Raw genomic sequence first — 22,079 nt, forward strand, 5'->3', positions numbered from 1 at the left:
AGCACGGGAAGTGTGGGCGGCGCCATTCCTGGGCAGGCTGCACTTTCTTTTTACGCTGGGCGGCTTTCCTCATGGGCACACTCCTTGCGCGTGGGGCTCCCCCACGCGGGGGACACCCTTGCGTGGCACGGCACTCCTTGCGCACATCAGCACTGCGCATGGCCAGCTCCACACGGGTCAAGGAGGCCGGGGTTTGAACCGCGGACCTCCCATATGGTAGACGGACGCCCTAACCACTGGGCCAAAGTCCGTTTCCCTATAATCTGTTTTAATAATACAACTACTGATTACCATTTACTGAGCCTTTGCTATGTATAGTACTTTCAACACACAATATCTCCTTTGAGTCTCCTACTATTCTACAGAGTGGCAATTATAATCTCCATTTTACAACTTAAAAATGTTGTAACTCAACATCACAAATGTTGTAACTCAAGATCACATGGCTACAGATAAAGTCTGATTTCTGTGCTACCAATAAAGCCATCAGATGCGATAGGAGACAAAACAACTAGAGTTTTCCTTCTACGTATTAAGAGATTAATTTTTGAATTGCCCTTTATTCCATGCCAGTTAAGTATATATTGCTCAGTCCTTATTCTTCATGAACACCAATAAATATCTATTGAAAAAATAAATGCCTATTTAAGACTCTATATACTGACATCACAGAAACAAAAGCTGAAAACAAAGGAATATAGGTAATTGAGCTACTTTACCAACTGTATTAAGTTTTTTCCCCTCATAATACTACCAATTTCACTTTTAAACAAAAATTATTCTTACCAAAAAGACCTCCAAACTAATGATCAAAATGTCTTGCAGTTCTATAAAACTTTGTTTTCCAAAGCACTTTTACATATATTATCTCATCATTCTTATGAAAGTTCAAATAGGATGGCATGAGAGAGTATTGATTAAAATAGGCATTAGAATGATTCCATGTCCAGAGACCCACACCCCAGACACCAAGGAAAGTCTGAAAGCCATTAAGAAGAAAAGGCCAAATAAAGGCATATCTAAAATAAATGAAAATACAACTACAAGTGAGAACTAAAATTAAAAATGAATTTCATTTCTAAATAAGAAGTTATGACATAATATAATAGCAGATTTTTGTATTGATACAGTTTTAGAACACCTCTTCCTGCTCCCCAGGTCCATAGTTTCCATAGGAACTAAGATTCTTGACACTTTGAACTAAAGGAAAACAAGTTAAAATAACAATCTGAATGTCAAACATTTAGGGTTCCATGAAAGGCCCATTGTTTTGAATTCTATTTCACATGTGTTAAGGAGAATTCCTGAAATTCCTTATCTTTTGGGCAATGTAACCGAAACCAAAAATAGCCTGCCTCACAACAGGTAATATAATTGGGCATCTTGCCAGGTTTCTGCCCAAGGACATAAGGTTGGCAGCAAACTTCCGTTTCCTGTCATTCAAGCAGGAAGAACTATAGCACATTAGCTAGTTATCCACCAGAAATTATAATGTACAAACCAGGCAAATAAACTTTTTTGGCCACATAAATGGTAAATTCTTGTTAGTAACCTAGCAACTAGTGTTTGAGCACCCTTTTGTGCAACTTCAGCAAAGATTTTTGACCCTTATTAGCCCCATTCTTTAACAATTGGCCTTTACAACATTGTACTTAGCCTACTTATTCAACCATGAGGCACTTGGTTTCTCAGCTCCTTTGAAGTTTCACATTGGTATTTTGAGAATTATAGTATATAACGTATTTTTTAAAGCAATTACAATGTATCCAGTGCATTTTCCCAACATTTACAGAATTCCTGTGTCCAAATTCCATTTGACAAATCAAATGGGTTAATTTTCATTCATCTTAGCTAGGAATATATTAAAACAAAAAGAATCTGAAGAAAGCAAACAAGTATAGAAAAGCAACAGTGTGAAAGAATGTATTAAATACCATTTTTCTCAGTCTAAGATTTTAAGATTAGTTTATGAATTCAAACGTAGAAAACATGCAATGATTTATATGAAATAAATGATAACTTTCTAAGATTACCAAGTAGCACAGAAAGTTCCGCACATTTCTTTCCATCCATCACCCTACTTGCACCAAGCACCGCATCCCCTCTACCTGACACACACACACACACACACCACCTTCCAGCCTATGAAACTAAGTCCAGACTTTTATCCTGGCCTTCAAGTCCCTTCACAACCTTATTCTAAATTATCTTTTCAACTCTTGTTCTCTCCAAAATGAATCCTACATTCTAACCAATTCTTTATATCAAAACTCATTTACAGAAAGTACAACACTTCATTTTTCTGTCTACATGCCTCCACATGCTTTCTGTGGGATGTCTTCCCCTTCCACCCTCTATAAAAACCATACTTCCCATTCAAGCATCAGGGAACCAGCATTGAGTGAGAATGTGCAGACCTGGATTCTTAGTTTGTGCCACCATGACATTCATGGTGAGACCACTTAGAAGCCTTTGGAATCCCAATTTCCTCTTCTATAACAGAAGAGCAATTTCATCAATCTCTTCTTGCTCCAGTATTCTCTGAGTCTCTAAACAACATATCTTCCCTGATGCTTCCCTCATAACCTCAGCTAGCGGTTCTGATACACTTGGGTTGTACCACTCTCAAGTCTCATCTTACATATTTCCATCCCATCTCTCTAAGCAACCTGAGGACAGAGTTTTCTCTAATTAATTTAAACTGCAGAGCAACTAGCATTTTTATGTGCTCAAAAATACTTGTGAATATGTAAATAAATACTATAAGAATGAATATGAAGATGAGGAATCATTAAGTTTTTTCATATTAAGTCAACTACTAAATACAGAAATCCAACTTATCTCTGCCCACTTGAAATAGTATTAGGATACTGTATAAGAAATGACATAAAAATAATTGTAGCATCGTTATTTGAAATATTGATCTATCATCAACATTTGATACAAATGATCATTTTTCCTTGGAACACTTTCTCACTGGCTTCATCAAACTGGCTTGGTTTCTAGTTGCTCCTTTATCTGGTTCCCCTTATCTTCCTGAACTCTCATTGCTGGAGAACTCCGGGACTCAGGCCTTGAATCTCGCTTTTTTAACACTCACTCCCTTGATATTCTCAGTCAATCTCATGGCTTTAAATACAATCTATGTGCTGATGACTTCCAAATTTATATCTCCAGCCTGGATCTCTGAAATCCACATCATATATAGAATTATTCGTTTCCAACCTTGTTCCTTCTCAGTCTATTCCCAAAACTGCAGACAGTGTGATCTGTTAACACGTAAGTTAGATCACATCTCTCCTCTATCCAAACCCCTCCAGTACCACAGAAAAAGCCACCTTACACAACCTACAAGACCCTGCATGATCTGGTCCTACCACTACCACCACCACCTTTCTCCCTCATTTTCTATTATTCTTCCCTTCTTTCACTCACTCCTCTCCTTCACTGGCCTCTTGCTTTAGAGATTGTAATTTCTGTTCCCTCTAACAAGAGTGTTCCTCCTCAGATGATTTGCTCTTTCATTTCTTTCAGGTTTTGCTGAAAAGCCACCTTTTCAGTAGGGCTTTCCTTTGCCCCACTATCTAAAATTTCAGTAGCCCACCCTAATATTTTCATGTTCATTATTTTTTCTAATCATGTACTACTACCTAACACACTAGGCATTTCACTTATTTATCTTGCTTAAATCTCTTTTAGTCACTTGAATTTAAGTTGCATGAGGGCAGGAACTTTTATGTGCTTTGCTAAGTACTGAATATCAAACCCTAGAAGAGTTCCTGGCTCATGGTATATAATCAACAAGTAACTGTTGCATGACTGAATGATTAGCTTACAAATTAAAAGAAAAGGGACTTTTGGAAAGCAAATATAGAATAGTCAGCTAAAACATATGTTCACATTGCTCATACATCACAACAAAAACCACTGTATAAATCTTTTCGTGCACTCAGTTTTAATGTTAAAAAATCTCCTACATTTTATTGTAATGTGAGGTTCTACATTTCTGTCACCTTAGTATTTTAACAATTAAGGTATATAATACTGTATTATTCAGCCAAAGGAGTGCTGATGCAAAATATCAGAAATTGGTTGGTTTTTATAAAGGGTATTTATTTGGGGATAGAGGTTTACAGTTGCCAGGCCATAAAGCATAAATTACCTCCCTCACCAAACTTTATTGCCACGTGTTGGAGCAAGATGGCCGCCAATGTCTATAAGGGTTCAGGCGTCCTGGGTTCCTCTCTTCCTGAGGATTGCTTCTCTACAGGCTCAGGTGCTCTGTTAGCCCCACAAGGCCAGCTGTAGATTATTAGGTGAATGGCTTGTTTCTCTTCCCAGGGCCTTCTCTCTTTCCTCATGACCACACTCCTCAGTATGCTTACTTCCCAGGGTTCCAGCTCAAGACTCCAACCTCCCTTCTCTGTGGTACAGTTTCTCTGTGAGTCCCCATCTACCAAGAGGCAGGGACTCAACATCCTACTGATGTGGCCAATCAAACCCTTAATCATGTAAAAGTAAAACCTCTGAATCCAAAACACTCAAATATGCCCAAAGGAAAAAAACCACTTTACAAACATAATTTAGTATTTCTTTTTGGAATTCATCAATAATATCAAATTGCTACATAATATAGCAAATGGAGGCAGGAATCTTTGACACTATTCTCCTCTAATATATTAATAAACAGAAATTATCATATTTGATATTATTTGATCCAAAAATCGCAGAAAATTTGAAAGGAAATAAACTACTTAAAATCACATTAAGAGAAGCAGATGTGGCTCAAACAGTTGAGCACCCACCTACCATATGGGAGGTCCTGGGTTCGATTTCCAGCGTCTCCTAAAGAAGATGAGCAAGAAAGTGAGCTGATGTGACAGGCTGGCACAGCAAGCTGACACAACAAAATGATGCAACAAGATGACACAACGAGATGATGCAAGGAAGAGACATGATAAGGAAACACAATGAAAGACACAACAAGCAAGGAGCAGAGGTAACTCAATCGCTTGGGTGCCCTCCCATATGGGAAGTCCTTGTTTTGGTTCCTGGTGCCTCCTGACAAAAAAAAAAATAAGGAAGACGAACAGACACAGACAGCACACAACAAACAGACACAGAGAGCAGACAGCAAGTGCAAACAAGGAGAGGCGGGCACTGAGAAATTAATCTTTTTTTAAAAAACATTACATTACGCCAAATCTTCAGAAATAATAATTCAAACATCCTATATGCAATCAAAATACTTCCCCAAATGATCTTTTATTTGCTCTTTCTCCAGTAGTTTAAAACATGCACAAACCAAAAATGAACAGTGGTAGTGAAACAGTTACAAGAGCAAGTTAGTACTTTATACCTCCTCTTTGACCCTCAACTTATCAACCCAAGTTATAAGCAGGACTGCCAAAGCACACAGATTTCAGTACTCACACAGAGAACAAAGCCCAAGATTGTTTTCTAACACTGCTAGCTGGCCTAAATCAACCAAATTATGACATTCAGTTAAAAAAGACTCCTACCCCCAACCAAGATGAATGGATGTTTTCGGCTGCAACAGCAGACCTGAGTAATTGGAACAGAGACCATATAGCCTATAAAGTGTATTCACTATGTATGTGGCCGTTTAGAGAAAAAGTTTGCCAACCCCAGACACACATTATTTACCCTGATCCTCATGCTACCTTATTCCGAAAGTCAGGGCCCAAGAATTCATAGGTGGTCAGTAGTAGAGTCAGAGCCCAAACCTTGAATACCATAATAACACCATCTGTCCCCAGGGACAAACCCTTAGAGATATTCTTTCCCTATAGTAACAGCCCAAAATACACCATCTATACTCTCATCGGAAATCTTCTATGACCACTTAACTATACATTGTCTTCAGACAACTAACTTGATTTGGGACATAGTCTGTGGCCATAGAAAAATGTATATGTCAATCCTAATAACACATAAAATGGAACCCACAAATCTCATCCTTAAACAGTAGTTTCCAAACTTGACTCTGCCTTCAAATGACCTGCATAAAAAATTGATTGCTGCATTAAAAAAAAACAAAAAACAAAACTAGATGTAATGATGATGGAAAAGGATTAGATGTATGTTAAAGCAAGTTAGTAAAATATTTATGGTAGAATCTAGAAACTGGGTATATAAGTGTTCACTTGAAATTATTTCAACTGTCTGTACATTTAAAGAGTTTCAAAATAAAATATTAGGAAAAATTTATTGCTCATTTCTGATTAAGATCCACTGAACAAGCATACCCAAAAGTGTGATAGGGAATTTTATTTTTTCAAAAGCTCACCAGAAGATTTGATGCAACATGAGGTTTGGGTACCTCATGCTCTAGAATGCCATTCTTTATCAATGAACTAATCGCCTAGGCCAGTGGTTCTCAAGGTGTGGTCCAGGGATCCCTCACATAACAACAGATTGAATGCAGAAGCAGATATGAGCATCCATCTGTCTAATCAAACACAGCATGAATGTGGCTGCAAAAGTGTAAAGCAGTGTCACTATCCTCATGGTTTTTCATACATTTTAAAAAATATGGTATTTTTTTTTCCCATTAAAAATGATGTTGGGGGCAGATGTAGCTTAAGTAGTTGAGTGCCTGCTCCCCACGTCCAAGGTCCCAGGTTCGATCCCCAGTACCTCCTAAAAACCAAACCAACCAACCAACCAACTAAAAAGCCAGCTCTTATTGGGGAGTAGATGTAGCTCAGTGGTTGAGCACCTGTTTCACATGTACAAGGTCCTGGGTTCCATCCCCAGTACCTCCTGGGGGGGGGGGAAAAAAGGCTATGTTTCAAGTTATGAGCCCCCCACTGTTATTTTTATATTAAATAATTTTAGAATTCCTCATCTTTCTATGGTAAATATTGATAGATATAACCCAACCCACATAAACAGAAGTTCCTGGAGGACCTAAAATCATTTAAAAACTATTAATACTAACCTAGGCAATGTATGGAGAGGACAAAAGCTCAAGTTCAGGTACCAGAGGCCCTGGATTCAATTCTTAGCACCAACCTCTGGCGAACCAAGTGAGCTTGGGCAGGCAAATTAATATCTGGCTTCAGATTCTGCTTCTGTATATTAAGAATAATTACATATATACCTCAAAAGGTTGCTGCAGGGATTAAACGAGGATAAAGAATTTGGGCAGTGTCCAGCACCTAGTAAGCCCTTCATAAGTAACTGTTAACTGTTGTACCTATTACTATTATTTATTTAAAAGCACTTAAGATGAAGCAATATTTCAAGGAGAATAAAAAATAACTAAATTCACACTGATTAGGGGTCAACTGTAGAAATTTAAGCTTCAGACTCTAAAATAAAAGGATCATAGTTCTCCCAACCTCGCAGGGAACCCATAAATCCACTGAAACTCCTTCATTTGGGATCCTTTCACCTTTTGGGAGCCCCTCAAGTAACTCAAAGGGTTTGGGGACTGTTACAGTTATAGCTGGAGTTATATCATCAGACTGACAAACTAGAGCTAATCAGTATTTTCTAATCCAGAGTGAATCAGAGGGTGAAAGTAGCCTAAATTAACTCACTAAACAGTTATGATTATGAAGACCAGGCTCTAGTTATAAATGAGAATTTACGTCAAACCAATATCTAATTTTTTTTTATTACACTTTTCTGACAATCTATGATTGTACAGCCATAAAGCAAATCATCACAAGCTTACTTTTTTTTTTTTTCCTTCTGGCTGGTTGTTTTTGGTTTTGTTTTTTAGCAACAGATCATACTACTTTCCTCCTCAAAAACCTTCAATGGCTCCCACATATCTTAGCAATGCATTCAAGGTCCTCTCTGACCTCGTACTAAATCCCTGTCTCCTTTCCACAAAACCCCTTTCTCTATCTTTCTTTCTAGTCACACCTAACTATTCCTTGGTTCTGAAAAAGCCACATACTTTTACTGACTCAAAAACCTTTAAAGCAGGGATTTTTAAAAAGGGGTACATGAGCTTGAATTGAAATTTTTAAAAAAACTAAACAAAAAAAAAACATTCTTGTGGAGACATGTTGGTGTGGGTGTAATATACTTATTAAGTAATACAGAGTATAGACTTGTAAAGGGTTCATGACTGGCACAGGGGTCTGTTGAACAAAAAAGGTTAAGAACCCTGCCTTAAAGGGTTAAAAAAAGTTAAACAGATTTTCCCTACAGGATTTCTGTCAATTTCTGAGAGAGGAATTAAGTACACTGTACTATAAATCAAGAAATTCAGGCTCAACAAGGTTATATAATTTGTCCAAAGCTATACAGCTAGTAGATGATGACACCAAATAATCAAACCCAGGTCTGACTAACTTGAAAGCCAATGCGCTTTCCATTAACTGCTCTCTTCTAGAAGAGTTCAAAACTTAAATACTAGTGTGAGGAAGGGTATACAAATGACATTTGGAAATGGATTAGATTTCACCTGTCCTCCTTCCTTATCATGCTTGATATACTTTATAATGACTAAAAAAATGATTGAATGTGTATAATGAAAAATAAGATTGCATAATATAGAATAACTGTTTCCTTTAAAACTATAAAAAGTGAGAATTGTACTATTTTTTAATATGCATGCATGAAAATGGTGATTGTTATTCCACTGAAAGTATAAACTTTAGCTAACTTTATTTTCACAGATTTAACTTTCTAACGCTGATATCCGGATTAACATCTCTGTTACCCTTTGAACTGAGAGCAGTCCTAACATGAAGCTGCATGTTCTGTTAAAAAAAAGGACAGATCAGGGAAGGAAAAGGATGTATGACTTTTAACTGATAATAGCATAACTGGTAGCTCCCCCAAATCATTCTTATGACCTATTTAAGCATCTTATTTGGTGATAACATTTGCTATAATTTTCTCAAATAGTTCCTTTATTTATATTGTACTTGTGAGAAAAGCTACAAAATATTTAGATTCCTTTTGTAGATTAAGTTTTAATAAGGGTTCTAAACTGCATTTCATAGTAACTACAGCTATTGAGAGAGTATAGGTGTAGTTATAGATATAGATAATAATTATTGCCAGAAGGCTAAAACAGGGAGGGGGGATAAAAAGATAATCACTGAAATCAAAAGTATAAAAGTAAACTTGTAGCTCAGTTTGTCATGTAATGTTTATTTTCCTCTTAAAACACCAGAACACAGTAAGAATTCAAAAAAAGAAAGAGAACCATAAATTCTTTCAATCCTGAACTAAATTTTAACAATTCAAACTATCTTCACCAATTTAAATATTATAATATTCCAACTTAACTCCTTCATTGTAACTTCCTGAAATCAATTCCACTGCTACCACCCTAGACCAAGCAAACATTTTCTGGACTGAACTGATAAGGCAAGAGCCTTATAGTCAAACCAACTTACTGTCCACTTTCCAGAGCAGCCAAAGTAATCTTTTAAAAACAGAAATCAAATCATACCACTCCTCTGCAAAGACCCTCCAGATTCCCATGGCCCTCAGTATGGAATCCCCGCACCCACCGAGGCCCACAGACCCTGCCTGGTCAGACGCTCACCTCCCTGTCCCTCCATTCTTGGCCTCGTTCACTAGGCTCCAGGCTCACTGCGCCTTCCCCCTGCTCTTCCAACAAGCGAGGTTCCTTTCTGTTTTATGTTCCCTTTGCCTGGATCTTTGCTTGGCTCATTCCTAGGCCTCATCCAGGTCTCCGTTCATGTCACATCCTCAGGAGGGCTTTCCTGGGCCACCCTGTCTGAAACAGCACTCTCATCCTCCACCCTCTCACTCTCTACCTTTTGCCATGCTTTTATTTTCTTGAAAGACCTTATTAGCATTTGCGATATAAGGTTACTGTGTGTCTTCCCTATTAGGCTACCATTTGCAATAGCAAGGATATTGTTAACTGGTTTGCAACTGCATCCTGGGGCCCAGACATGACTGGCACAGGTGTGCTGAATAAATGAGTTGCAGCTCACGATGACTTTGCTCCCACTACTCTGAATAAGACAGACGGTTTTCATAGAAGCCCAAGTGGCCTCGGGTTGCTCCCGAAACTAGTTCTTTTACAGAGACAGATTTAGCAGTCAGGGGAAATAATATGTTTTCTACTTACTTTGTATCCTGGCAGTTACAGCCTAGTTTTGTGTTTTTTGTTTTGTTTTGTTTTTTACAACATAAATGATTCTAAAACACCTGCTAATGTGGCTCAACTTTCAATCTGTTGTTCTATGTCAGAAAAAGGACAAAGTTATTTAAATCATCACAACAATCAGCTATGATTTCAAAATATGCATTCTCCTAAAATATATAATAAAACAAGACCTACTAGAAAAGATGAATGAAAATATCAAGAATAATGTTCTTTTAACAAATTTATACATTTGTTTTAAACAAGAATTTCCATTGACTTTGTTATAAGTGGTCTTATAGTGGTTCTTTGTTATATGAATAGAATACAAAATCAAAATTAAATTCAATATTGATTTTTAAAACCTATTCACATTATCAGCTAACGTCCACCATTAGCAAATAGCCAATAAAGTCAAACAAAATATACTGTAAAGGAGTATCTGCTCTACTCAAAAGTCTGAACAAGAAGTTACATATCATATCATAAGAGAATTCCACAGTATCTGTGTTCAGTCAGTCATTCAACAAATAAAACCAGAGAGCCAAGATAAAGCAGTGTGCAAAGCCCTGTGATCTGCACATTTTAGGCTTTTTAAAAAATTTTAATTTTGTAATAATTAAATACTATAATAATGGAAATACTGTAACACATATTTGGCTAGGCTAATGATAGTCTTTTAAAAGATGTAACAATTTAAAGCAGGGGCTCTTAACCAGGGGTCCACAGACACCCAAGGGTCCATGGAAAGATTTCAGAGAGTCTGTGAGCGTGAATTGAAAATTCAAAAAACATAACTCTTGTAGGGATGTGTTGATGCAGGTGTGATATATTTATAAATAATACTGGTAAGTAGATGTAGCTCAAGCGATTGGGCTCCGCTCTATCATATAGGAGGTCCAGGGTTCAATTCCCGGGGCTTCCTGGTGAAGGCAGAGCTGGCCTGAGCGGTGAACTGGCCCACACAGAGTGCTGGCCCGCAGCAAGATGATCAAACAAAAAGAGACACAGAAGAGAGACAATAAGAGACACAGTAGACCAGGGAGCTGAGGTGGCACTAGAGATTGAGCACCTCTCTCCCACTCCAGTCCCAGGATCAGTTGGTTACTGGTGCCACCTAAAGAGAAGACAAGCAGACACAGAAGAACACACAGCAAATGGACACAGGATAAATAAAACAAATCTTAAAAAAAAAACAAAAAACACAGTATAGTGTGGACTTAGTAAAGGGTCCATGGTTTCTCACCTGACTGACAAAGAGGTCTGTGGAACAAAGGAATCTTGCCTGACAATTATAGATATTAAAATGCTCCAGGAAGTTCGGCAATTTATTCTTTTTTTTTCTCTTTTGGAGGTAACGGGGATTGAACGTGGGACCGTGTACATGGGAAACAGGCACTGACCCACTTGAGCTACATCTGCCCGCTGGCAATTTATTGAGAGGGGAAAGTCTCTCAAAACCTAAAATACCTAATACCTGCCATATACATAGTAGTCTACACTCTACAAGTTTTTCTGGTGGCAATAAAAACTGTTTAACCATAGGTTATGAATCCAGCATCATATTATTTCCTCTTATTTAACAGTATTAGGAGTCCTTTAAATGTTTTTACGATTTTAAAATTTACAGTGGGCAACACATGAGACACGGATTACCCTCCTTGCCTATGCTTTTACCACCTGCAAATATGTTCTACCTTACGTCCTACAGACCTCAAACATTATTACAATTAAACAAGACTGACTAGGCATAATACAAAAAAAAGTTTACAGGCCCTTTTAAGTTTTTGATCTAAGGACCAATTCAACCCAAACTGTTTGCCTGTGTTGGTGACTTGATGTCCTGCAACAAAATAAGTTTGTATAATGCCAGGTTCCATGTTATCACAGGATTGCTGCAACTGCCAAGAGAGAGATGAGAGAATGACACTATTGCTGTCCTTAAAATTCTTGGTTCTGCAGAGAACTGCAAGCAGACACAGGCTTACAGGACCAGGACGTCACTGGGGAGACGACTTACAGGACACACAGGCTCACAGACCACTACTCGTTCTGTGGCAACAAGCTAAACATTTGTTTCAGTAAAGCATAGTTTAGGAAACCAGCCCAATTTGGTAGCAAAGACTGTGTAAGAAAATCATATTGAAAATTGTGCTATCTATGCCTTTACTGTTGCACAGTCCAAAAGCAAATAATCCTAGAGTTCATCTGGCCCTTGTCAGAAGCTCTACAAATACTACCACTATCAATTTCCTATATCATGTTTTGTTAGCCTTTGGCCTGTCACTTAAGCAACAGTCATCTAAATCATGAGACACTTGGCGAAAGGAGTTGTCATAAAATAAAACCTAAAAGAAAAGTACTCAATGCTTAAATATAGCTACCAACATTCAAGATATTTATAATTTTAATAAGTCAAAATACAAGAAAACTTCAGTACTGAAGGTTCTGAACAGGAAAAGAAAATCCACACGAACATACAACAAACATATCATTTATTCTTGCCACTCTTCTTTCAGCAGACTTCGAAAAGGACAATGTTTCAGTTTGAGTAAACTACTGTCCTCCCAGGCTTCACAAGGTTGAAAGACATGCAGCTGTGGTAAGTCTATGCCAGTTCCAGCTGCATCCTTTAATCTTTCAGGAAATCTCGTCTTATTCTAAGAACGGTATCTGAAATAATCTTCACTGTTAAAGCACTAATTTAAGACAGCAATTCTATTAGTTCTTTTATACAGTGAAATTTAATAGGATTTGTATTTAGGTCATTTGCCAGTTTTTTACTGACATCTGGAAAAATCCACACTGATTTATAAACAAAATAAATGATATAGGCCAGGTCTACATCAGGTACTAGTGCAAGGACAATACACTTGCTTTTAACAAACACAAAAGTGTGTAACAGCATGAAGTGGTGTTTCTTGTCTGGAGACTATTCACCAACACTCAAGCCACTGAACAAATAATAAAATAATACTTTATTTAGAGAAACACCTGATTGAAAATGTGAAAAGCCAGGGAACACTAGGCATATTTAAAGTGGGATAACAGCAACTTCCATACAGCGCTTGTAAAACTGAAGGAATGGAGGAGTTTGCTGAAAGCCACTAGGCATGATTGGGGGGTGGGGGGAGGTGTTGGTTACTCTTAATCTAAGTAAGGCTTCCGTTTGCAAAGTACGTCCCAAATAAACCACCTACTGTACCTAAAGGTCAAATTACCACGTGAGGTTTCCAGAAGATCCAGCTATTTCACAACTGTTTAGGCTACACGCAAATCTGATCCGCACTTTCTTTAAAAGGGCCCCCAAAGGCAATACGTTCAATAAGTGTGTTAGCTGCCCCAAAGCAAGTGACCACGGTCTAAACGGACCTTTGAGCCTTCTTGCAAGGTGAGGGCCGCCGGCCACCTCTTTCCACCTGGCACTATGCTCCGTGAAAGTCCACCCCGGGAGGGTGTGAGCGATGGACCAAGGGGTGCACGGCTGCGTTCCCGGGACTGGAAGGGCCTGGCAAGCAGTGCCCCCCTAAAGTTTCTCTGCACAACCCCCAGGCTCTCAGGGCACAGGAGCCGGGCACCTGCCCCCACTTACTGTTGCTGGACTTGAGGTCCCGGTGCAGGATGGGCACGACGGCCTCTTCGTGCAGGTAGAACATGCCCCGGGCGATCTGCACGGCCCAGTTGACCAGCACCTGCGGGGGGATGCGGCGCGCGCGGCGCGGGCCGGCGGCGCCCGGGGCCGGGGCGGCGGCGGCGGGGCCGAGGGGCGGCGAGGCGGGGGCGGCGGCGGCGGCCAGGGCCCGGTTGAGCGGCCCGCCGCGGGCGAACTCGAGCACCAGGCAGAGGTGGGGCTGCCGCAGGCAGACGCCGCGCAGCTGGATGATGTTGGGGTGCCGCAGCATGGAGAAGAGCTTCGCCTCGCGCCGCACGCTCTCGGCCGCCGCCGCCGCGTCCTGCTCGGGGTCCCGCCGCGCCGCCTTCACCGCCACCTCCTGGCCCTGCCAGGTGGCCCGGTACACCTGCCCGAAGCCGCCGGCGCCGATCAGCTCCTTCAGCTCCAGCCACTCGAACTCGATGTGCACCGGCGAGCCGGGCCGCGGCGGCGGCGGCGGCGGGGCGCTCGGCGGGCGGGGGCTCGGGGGCCCGCGCGGCGCCGGGCCGCAGGGGGCCACGTAGTTGGCGGGGAAGATGCCGAGGCGCCGCTGCACCTGGCCGGCCCACCAGCCCTCGTCGCCCGACACGGCGGCGTCCTGGGACAGCACCTCCACCAGCTGGCCCCGCCGCAGGCTCAGCTCGTCCTCGCCGCTCGCCTCGTAGTCGTACAGCGCGGCCCACAGCCGCCCGCCCCCGGCGCCCGCCGCCGCCGCCGAGGACGAGGAGGAGCAGCAGGACGAGGCGGACGACGACGACGACGAGCCGCTGGCCGCGGGCGCCTCCCGGGCGGGGGAGACGGGCCTGTCGGCCGCTCCCTCGGCGCCGGGGAAGGCCATGAGGAGGTGGCCGCGGGAAACGCCGAGGCGCGGGGCTGCGGGCTCAGCCTCCGGGGCGGCCAGGTGCGAGCATCGTCCGGCGGGGTCGCCCGACCCCACGCCCCGCGTCGCCGACGGCGAGGAGAGAAGGTTGGGGGAGGGAGAGGCTGAGGGAAAGGGGAGAGCGGGTGGCGGGGAGAGGCGGGTGTTCTCGGGCTGCGGGCTCCACTACCCGGAGGCCCGGGCTTCGGCCCCCTGGTCTTCCTCAGCCGCCTCCGCCGCTGCACCGGGGGCCGTGGGCGCTGCGGTCACCATGGTGGCGGGTGGGCCTGCTGCCGGCCTGCAGCGCGCCAGCCCCGGCCTCCGCCCGCCGCCGCCGCCTGGGCCCGCCCCCGCCGCCCGGCGCTCACGGCCATTGGCGCGTCGCGCCCACGTGACCCGGGGGGGCGGAGCACGCTGCGAGGGGCCGCTCGTACTCCGGAAAGTTTAAATCAAGTCAAGGGTAAGGCTTCGGGAGCGACCTCGTGTAAAAAAGCTGGTGAGAAGTGGGTGAAGAGCTTTAAGGCTACCCGACCTGGTGCTTTCGGGTGTGAAGGGAGGGAGGGAATCGCAGTTCTAAGGGAGCGACCCGACGCCCCGGAGCAGGTCACATTACCAGCCCGCGAGCGCTCCCAAGCCAGGGCGGGCGCCGCGCGCCGGATCTCTAGACGGCGTGGATTTGAATCCAGAGTGCACCGCAGAAGCGATCGCGGGACCGACGGGGCTTCTGCTCAGGAGGTTTCCGGAAGCTCTTTGCCTCGTGACAGTTAATCCCTTGTTTGCTTTTCTGTCTGCTCAAATGGGAAAGAGCCTTCTGTCTTCCGTGAACCCACAGGTCTGGTTTATGAGGCGCTGGCAACAACTGGGTGCTGGAGTCTCTGGCCTCATGGGGCTTTCTTTTTCCTTGATGGCGGTTGCCCATTGCCTCCCAGCCTTGTTTCTCTCCTCAAAAAATGCAAATGGAGCAAGAGAGTCATTGCATACAGAAACCAAGTCCTCAGTGGCCCGCGACTATTCATTTATCCTGTGTACCTAAAGGGAACGAACTATGTACAGAAACACTGTGGGAAGCAGAACCTCCGCTTGCCTTGATAGACAGTTGTGGCCTTGCTCCATTTGCCCTGTAAAGCAAAGGATAGACTTCTAATAGTTAGAAAGTGAAGTTTTTCTATTTGGGACAGGAACCATTTCTGGTCTAACAATAGGGAATTTTTTGTATGAACTTGATTTCTTCTCTGAAATTTGTTCATTTATTAAAAATATTTTAGCGGCTTACTGGTGAGGAGGGCTGTGGAAGGGAATAAAATAACTCCTATTAAATGGATTGCCACTAATAGATGTGGCACACCTTCTGTTCCTCTGCAGCAGAAAGGGCAGCAGTGCCATACCACTTTCTCTCCTGGGTTTTCTACTTTTCCCAACCTCTCACAAGGGCTTTCTCTTCTCCCTCTGGTTTCTCCCATCCTACCACCATTTACAGTTTCCACTACTGCCATTACAAGCCTTTACAGACATAGGTTTCCTCTCTACACTGATGGAGAAGTAAATCTAATTTAACTGATTTTATTTAGCATTTATTCATTGTGAGACATATGCTGAGGAACAACAGATAGAAGAAAAAGAGGGAAGATGCCTGCTTGAGAAAACAGTGATAGAATAAAGTTAGTTCCAAAACAGGATAAACTAACTGTTCTGGACTCCAAGTAGAAGAGCAATTAATTATGACCGGGTTTACTTGGGAATGCTTTGTCACATGTCATTTGAGTGGAGTATGACTAGGATTAATTAAAAAAAAAAAAAAAAAGGACATGCCAGGCAAATAGAGTTACAGCAAAGACATGGAAGTACAAATCCAGGTAGATAGTGTACTCAACAAATGACAAGGGGTTGAAGTTACTCTGGCAGGAGATGAGTTTAGAAAGATAGAAAAAAAGTCAACTTAAATAAAGACTCAAAAGAATTTCCAAAACTGTGAGTTCTCTACCACTAGTAACTGGAGAGATTATGTTCACTGTTATGGAGATAGGACATATAGTAACAATGACACATAATGAAGAATTGATTGCCCTTTCAGTTTTTCTCAAGTCCTTCAGTTTATGCCATTCAGTGACTGTGTGACCTTGAGCAAGTTACCTTCCCTCTCTGTGACTCAGTTTCCTCCTCTGTAAAATGGGATAATAATAATGCCTACCTCACACTGTGGTTGAGAAGACTATAAATTAATACTTGTAAAGGTGTGGGAAGGGTGATTGGCACATAGTAAGTCTAAAGAAATGTTGGCTCTTATTATTACCATCCATTTTTAAAATAAAGAGAATAAGCAGGTCTCTGGCTTGGCGGCGTTGGCCAGAATTTCTAATTATTTTTGTTTTTCTTGTAGTTAAATTTACAGTTGCTTTCTGTTTATGATAAGTGATAGGGATTTTCCATTTCCTGCAATGAAGTTTCTTACTTAAAAATGAGTCAACTTAAGGAGGGAAAAAATAGCAAAGTCATAGAGTGGGTACACGGATACGCCAAAAATGGTGAAGGTGGTACTGCAATGACTGAAATTGGGTAAGCACTGCTGGAGGCGGGGGCAGCCTCCGACGCTTCTGGAACGCAGCAGCTGGGGCTAAACTCCAGCCCCTGCAGGGAACAAGATGGCGGCTCGAGGGCAGCCTCGCTCCCGACAGGAGCCTCGCGACTGGCGCAGCCGCAGCTCCGCCCTTCTAACTCTACGCTGTCGTTTTCTCTCTCAGGATGGCAAGCGGCAGCCGCTCCAAGGCTAATTCATGGTCGGAGGGAAACATAAACTGGTGCACTTGATCGGCTCTGGCTCCTTTGGAGACATTTATCTGGAGATCACCATCACCGACGGCGAGGAAGTGGCAGTGAAGCTAGGCTCCAAGAAGGCGAGGCATCCCCAGTTGCAGTTCAAGAACCAACTCCGTAACATTCTTCAAGGTGGGTTTGGCATCCCCCACATATGGTGGTATGGTCAGGAAAAGGACTACAATGTGCTACTCATGTATCTTCTTGGACCTAGCCTCAAAGACCTCTTCAATTTCTGTACAAGAAGGTTCTCGATGAAAACTACATATGTTAGCTGACCAGATGATCAGTACAATTGAATATGTGCATGCAAAGAATTTTATACACAGAGACATTAAACCAGAAAACTTCCTCCTGGGTATTGGGCGTCGCTATAGTAAGTTAGTCCTTATTGTTTTGGTTTGGCCAAAAAGTACAGAGACAACAGGTCAAGGCAAGACATACCATGCAGAGAAGATAAAAATCTCATATCAGACTCCCGGATATGCTAGTATCAAAGCACATCTTGGTACTGAACAGTCGCTAAGATGACGGAATCATTAGGCTATGTTTTGATGTATTTTAATAGAATCAGCATACCATAGCAAGAACTAAAGGCTGCAACAAAGAAACAAAAGTATGAAAGGATTAATGAAAAGATGTCCATTCCTGTTGAAGTTTTATGTAAGAGGTTTGTGTTAGTCAGCCAAAGGGGTACTGATGCAAAGTACCAGAAATCTGATGGCTTTTATAAAGGGTATTATTTGGGGTAAAAGCTTACAGTTACAAGTCTCTAAAGAGTCCAACTCAAGGTTACTTTTCTCATCTAAGTCTGTTGCCATGTGTTGGAGCAAGATAGTTGCCAAACCCTGCAAGGGTTCAGCCTTCCTCTCCTCTTAAGACTCTGTGGGCCCACCTTCCGATCTCAGCTGTAGGCTGGCATAGGGCTCAGCCGCTCTGTTCTCTTCAACGGCAGACTATCAGGTGAGTATCTCTTTCGGGTCCCCAGGATCAAGTTCCCTCCATTACTGTGTACCTACTCTGTTCTCCTTACTGAGTGTCCGTTTATATAGGCTACCAAGGGGCAGGGACTCAACCCTGCATGCCCTAATGACGTGGTCGAAGCAAAGCCCTAATGTTGACATCAGTAAATGTAAAACCTTTGAATTTAATACAGTCAAAGGGTATCACGCCCAGAGGAACAGTTCAGTTTATAAACATAATCAATATCTCTTTTTGGAATTCATAAATGATATCAAACTGCTACAGGGTTTCCTCCAGAATTTGCTATGTATTTAAACTATAGTCATGGGCTGCTCTTTGAGGAAGCCCCATATTACATATATCTTAGGCAGCTATTTGGCATTCTTATCAGGACTCTGAATCACCAGTATGACTACATGTCTGACTGGACAGTGTTAAAGCAGAAAGCACAGCAGGTAGCCTCTTCCAGTGGGCAGAGTCAGCAGGCCCAAACCACCAAAGGCAAGCAAACTGACAAAACCAAGAGTAACATGAAAGGGATGTATCACTATACCCCTGTCATATCCCTTCACTGCACAACTACTCACTTCTACCTTTTCATAGATTTCACCCATTATGGGTGTTGGGGGGGTAGGGTGGGGCGTATGGGTTGGATGGTCATGGGACTGGGGAGAGGGCTGAAGGAGGGTACACATGAACACTGGGGATTGGTGGGCACATGGTTGAACTACAATGTTAAGAAAGATCTCTTGGCAATATGACAAGGAAGAGTTACTGGTTTAGAGTGTTGGATGGGGAGGAGGCATTTGAGACAGGGCATACCTAAGACAGTCTTCTAGAGAATGTGCGAGTGATTATTTTGTCAGTGTGCTGTATCAGTGGATGGAGGCCCACATAATGAGCAGGAAGGCCTCCCCATCCTGGGGAGACCCAATATGTTCTCAAACAGAGGGGAGAGTGTCTCTTGAGAGCATGGGTGGTTCCTAATAGGGGAGGACAGACTAGTGTGTCAAGCCCTCAGCATTGTTGCAAATATCTATGAATCTTGTCCTTCAAGGAGTGAGGCCTGGTGGTTGCTGTGGGCCCCAAGGGAGGAGGAGGGAGGGATAGAATAGAAGGAAGAAGGGATATTTAGAGAGCAATGGAAGTGTTCTACATGATCTTGCAATAATGGATACAGGACATGTTAAATTTCATCAAAATTTTATAAATGTGTATGGTCTAAAGTGTAAGCCATAATGTGAACCACTGACTATGGTTGGAAGCTATGTTTCAATATTTGTACAGCAGTTGTGGCAAATGGACCATCCACATGTAAAAAGGTTATTGATACAGGAGGGGCAAAAAGGGGAGAGGATGTTGGGTGTATGGGAATCCCCTGTAGTCTGTATGAGCCTTTACTGTAACCCAAAACTCCTTTGAAACAAAATGAATAAAAAGTTGGACACTGGGGAAGAAATGGAAGAAAATCCCACTGTACATACAGGACGACAGATATTATAGTGATAAAAGGCAAAGCATCAAAATTTTTAAAAAATATTTCTCATTTTTTAATATCCCAATTTTTTTACTTTGTTTTAGTTTTTATAAATTATTATGTATTTTATTTCTTATGTTTAAACTTATCATTATTACTTTATTTTCCTAATAATTGTATTTGGTGATATTCTTGGCTTCATTTTTAAAGAAGTTTTGGGTCATAGAAGGGTTACAACAATGGCAGGGGAGGATCATTGGTGTGTTGTGTCAGTGAGGGGGCATACATAGGAGGAAGTTCACCTAAGCATATGTATAAGGTATATAAATGTGTTCAAGTGTTCAAGGGGTGTTGCCACAGTAGGTAGAGATTCACACAACAACTGAGAGAATATTGAATTCCCATCCTGGGGATCTCTGCCACATTCTCCAATGTAACAGCAACAATTACCCAAGTACAGGGGCATGACTAATGTCCATTGATGGTCCCTTGATATTTATGACTATCTTTATGAGCCTTTGTTCTTAAAGTTGCAACTTAGCCTAGTATCCTAGGATTCCTAAGAGTTACCTCCTGAGAGCCTCCATATTGCTCCAATGTGGCCTCTCTGTGGGCCAAACTCAGCATATAAATTCAACCTTCCCCCCAGCATGGGACATGACTCCCAGGGATGAGCCTCCTTGGCACCAAGCAAATACTACCAAACACCAATGCAACTGGAAAAAGACCCAGAATAAAAGGGGGGAAAGGTAAAGACAAATGAGTTTATATGTCTGTGAGACTTTAAAATGATTCGGGAGGTCTTTCCAGAGGAAATGCTTATGCAAATCTCAGCAGGATCTCATTGATTGCCAAAGTAAATACGACCCCAAATATTGGGACTCCTTAGGAATCTAGAGTCAGTCGGGAGGTCTTTCCAGAGGAAATGCTTATGCAAATCTCAGCAGGATCTCATAGATTGCCAAAGTAGATACTACCCCAAATATTGGGGCTCCTTAGGCCTCTGGAGTCACCCAGGTCCTATGGTCATGGCAGATAGCTCCAGAGGTTGGTGCCTCACCAGTGGGCCCTACTTTGGAGTTCGTGCTCCTGAGTGTGACAGAGCTGGACTCAGATATGACTTCTCTACACATGTCTCTTCTGACCCTTTTATTTGAACCTATTGTTGATGGTGGAGTTGGTAGGTGTACATCCAAGAGATTTGAATCTCTGGACTGTTCATGTGCCAACTGGGCCCTGAGCCTCAGCGGAGTTGCAACACCTACTCTCTGGTTCATTGGACTCACCCAGGACAACTAACAAGGAGGAAGTGAGGATGGACAACCACCACACCAAGGAACTGAGAGAGTCTGCAACTGCAAGCAAAAGAGTCCTATCCATCAGCCATATAGGATCAAAGCCCCCTCTCAATTAAAAGTAGAGTGGGCATCACCATCCCAGAAGCCTCAGGACTGGGAAATAAAATATGGACTACAGTGGACTGACTGGTATTCTACTATAGACTTATTGTGATTCTAGCAATGGAAGAAATTGTATCATTGATGTGGACGCAATGGCCACTGGAGGTGCTGAAGTCAGGGAGTGGGACTAAGAGGTGTAATATGAGGGTATTTTCAGGACTTGGAATTGTCCTGAGTGACATTGCAATGACAGATACGGGCCATTATATATACGGCCATAACCTACAGAATTGAGTGGGAGAGAGTGTAAACTACAATATAAACTATAATCCATGCTTAGTGGCCCTGTTCCAAAATGTGTTCATCAATTGCAATGAATGTACCACACTAATGAAAGAAGTTGTTAATGTGGGAAAGGGTGGGAGGCATGGGGAGTGAGGCATATGGGAATTCCTTAAAATTTTTATGTAACATTTTATGTAATCTAAGTATCTTTTAAAAATAAATTAAAATATTTTATATATATATAATGAATGTGGCTGGTCACTCAGCAATGTAACCCAAATCACAGGGGAAGACCTTGAATTTGAAATATCTGGAGAGACTGATCGGCTCTGAATACATGCAATCCAAAGAAGTGCCAGTTTGCTGCATCTACTGCAGTCTTGAATTTTTATCATTTTTTTTCACCATGGACAATAAAGCCAAGTAGTAATGAACTAAATAACAGGAATTGAAGATAAGAGTGCAAGAGATGGTTTGGGGTGATCTGGAGCTCACATCCCCAGGGCTTGCTGGGTCTGTTA

General features: G+C 42.3%; 1 protein-coding gene and 1 pseudogene across 2 annotated transcripts in view; one reads left to right on the forward strand and one right to left on the reverse strand.

Annotated features, from left to right (window-relative positions):
• Positions 1-14,738, reverse strand: part of MAP3K21 (mitogen-activated protein kinase kinase kinase 21) — a 78,786-nt gene extending 64,048 nt beyond the window's left edge. For both annotated transcript variants that reach the window (XM_058309525.2, XM_058309527.2), the window contains exon 1: positions 13,704-14,738. In XM_058309525.2, the coding sequence (XP_058165508.1) occupies positions 13,704-14,601 (898 nt within the window). In that variant the 5' untranslated portion in view covers positions 14,602-14,738. The remainder of the gene's footprint in view (positions 1-13,703) is intronic.
• Positions 14,739-17,361: 2,623 nt separating this feature from the next.
• Positions 17,362-19,282, forward strand: LOC101435813 (casein kinase I-like; annotated as a pseudogene).
• The last annotated feature ends 2,797 nt before the right edge of the window (positions 19,283-22,079 follow it).

Source organism: Dasypus novemcinctus, chromosome 13 (genome assembly GCF_030445035.2).
Source record: "Dasypus novemcinctus isolate mDasNov1 chromosome 13, mDasNov1.1.hap2, whole genome shotgun sequence".
NCBI classification, from domain to species: Eukaryota; Metazoa; Chordata; class Mammalia; order Cingulata; family Dasypodidae; genus Dasypus; species Dasypus novemcinctus.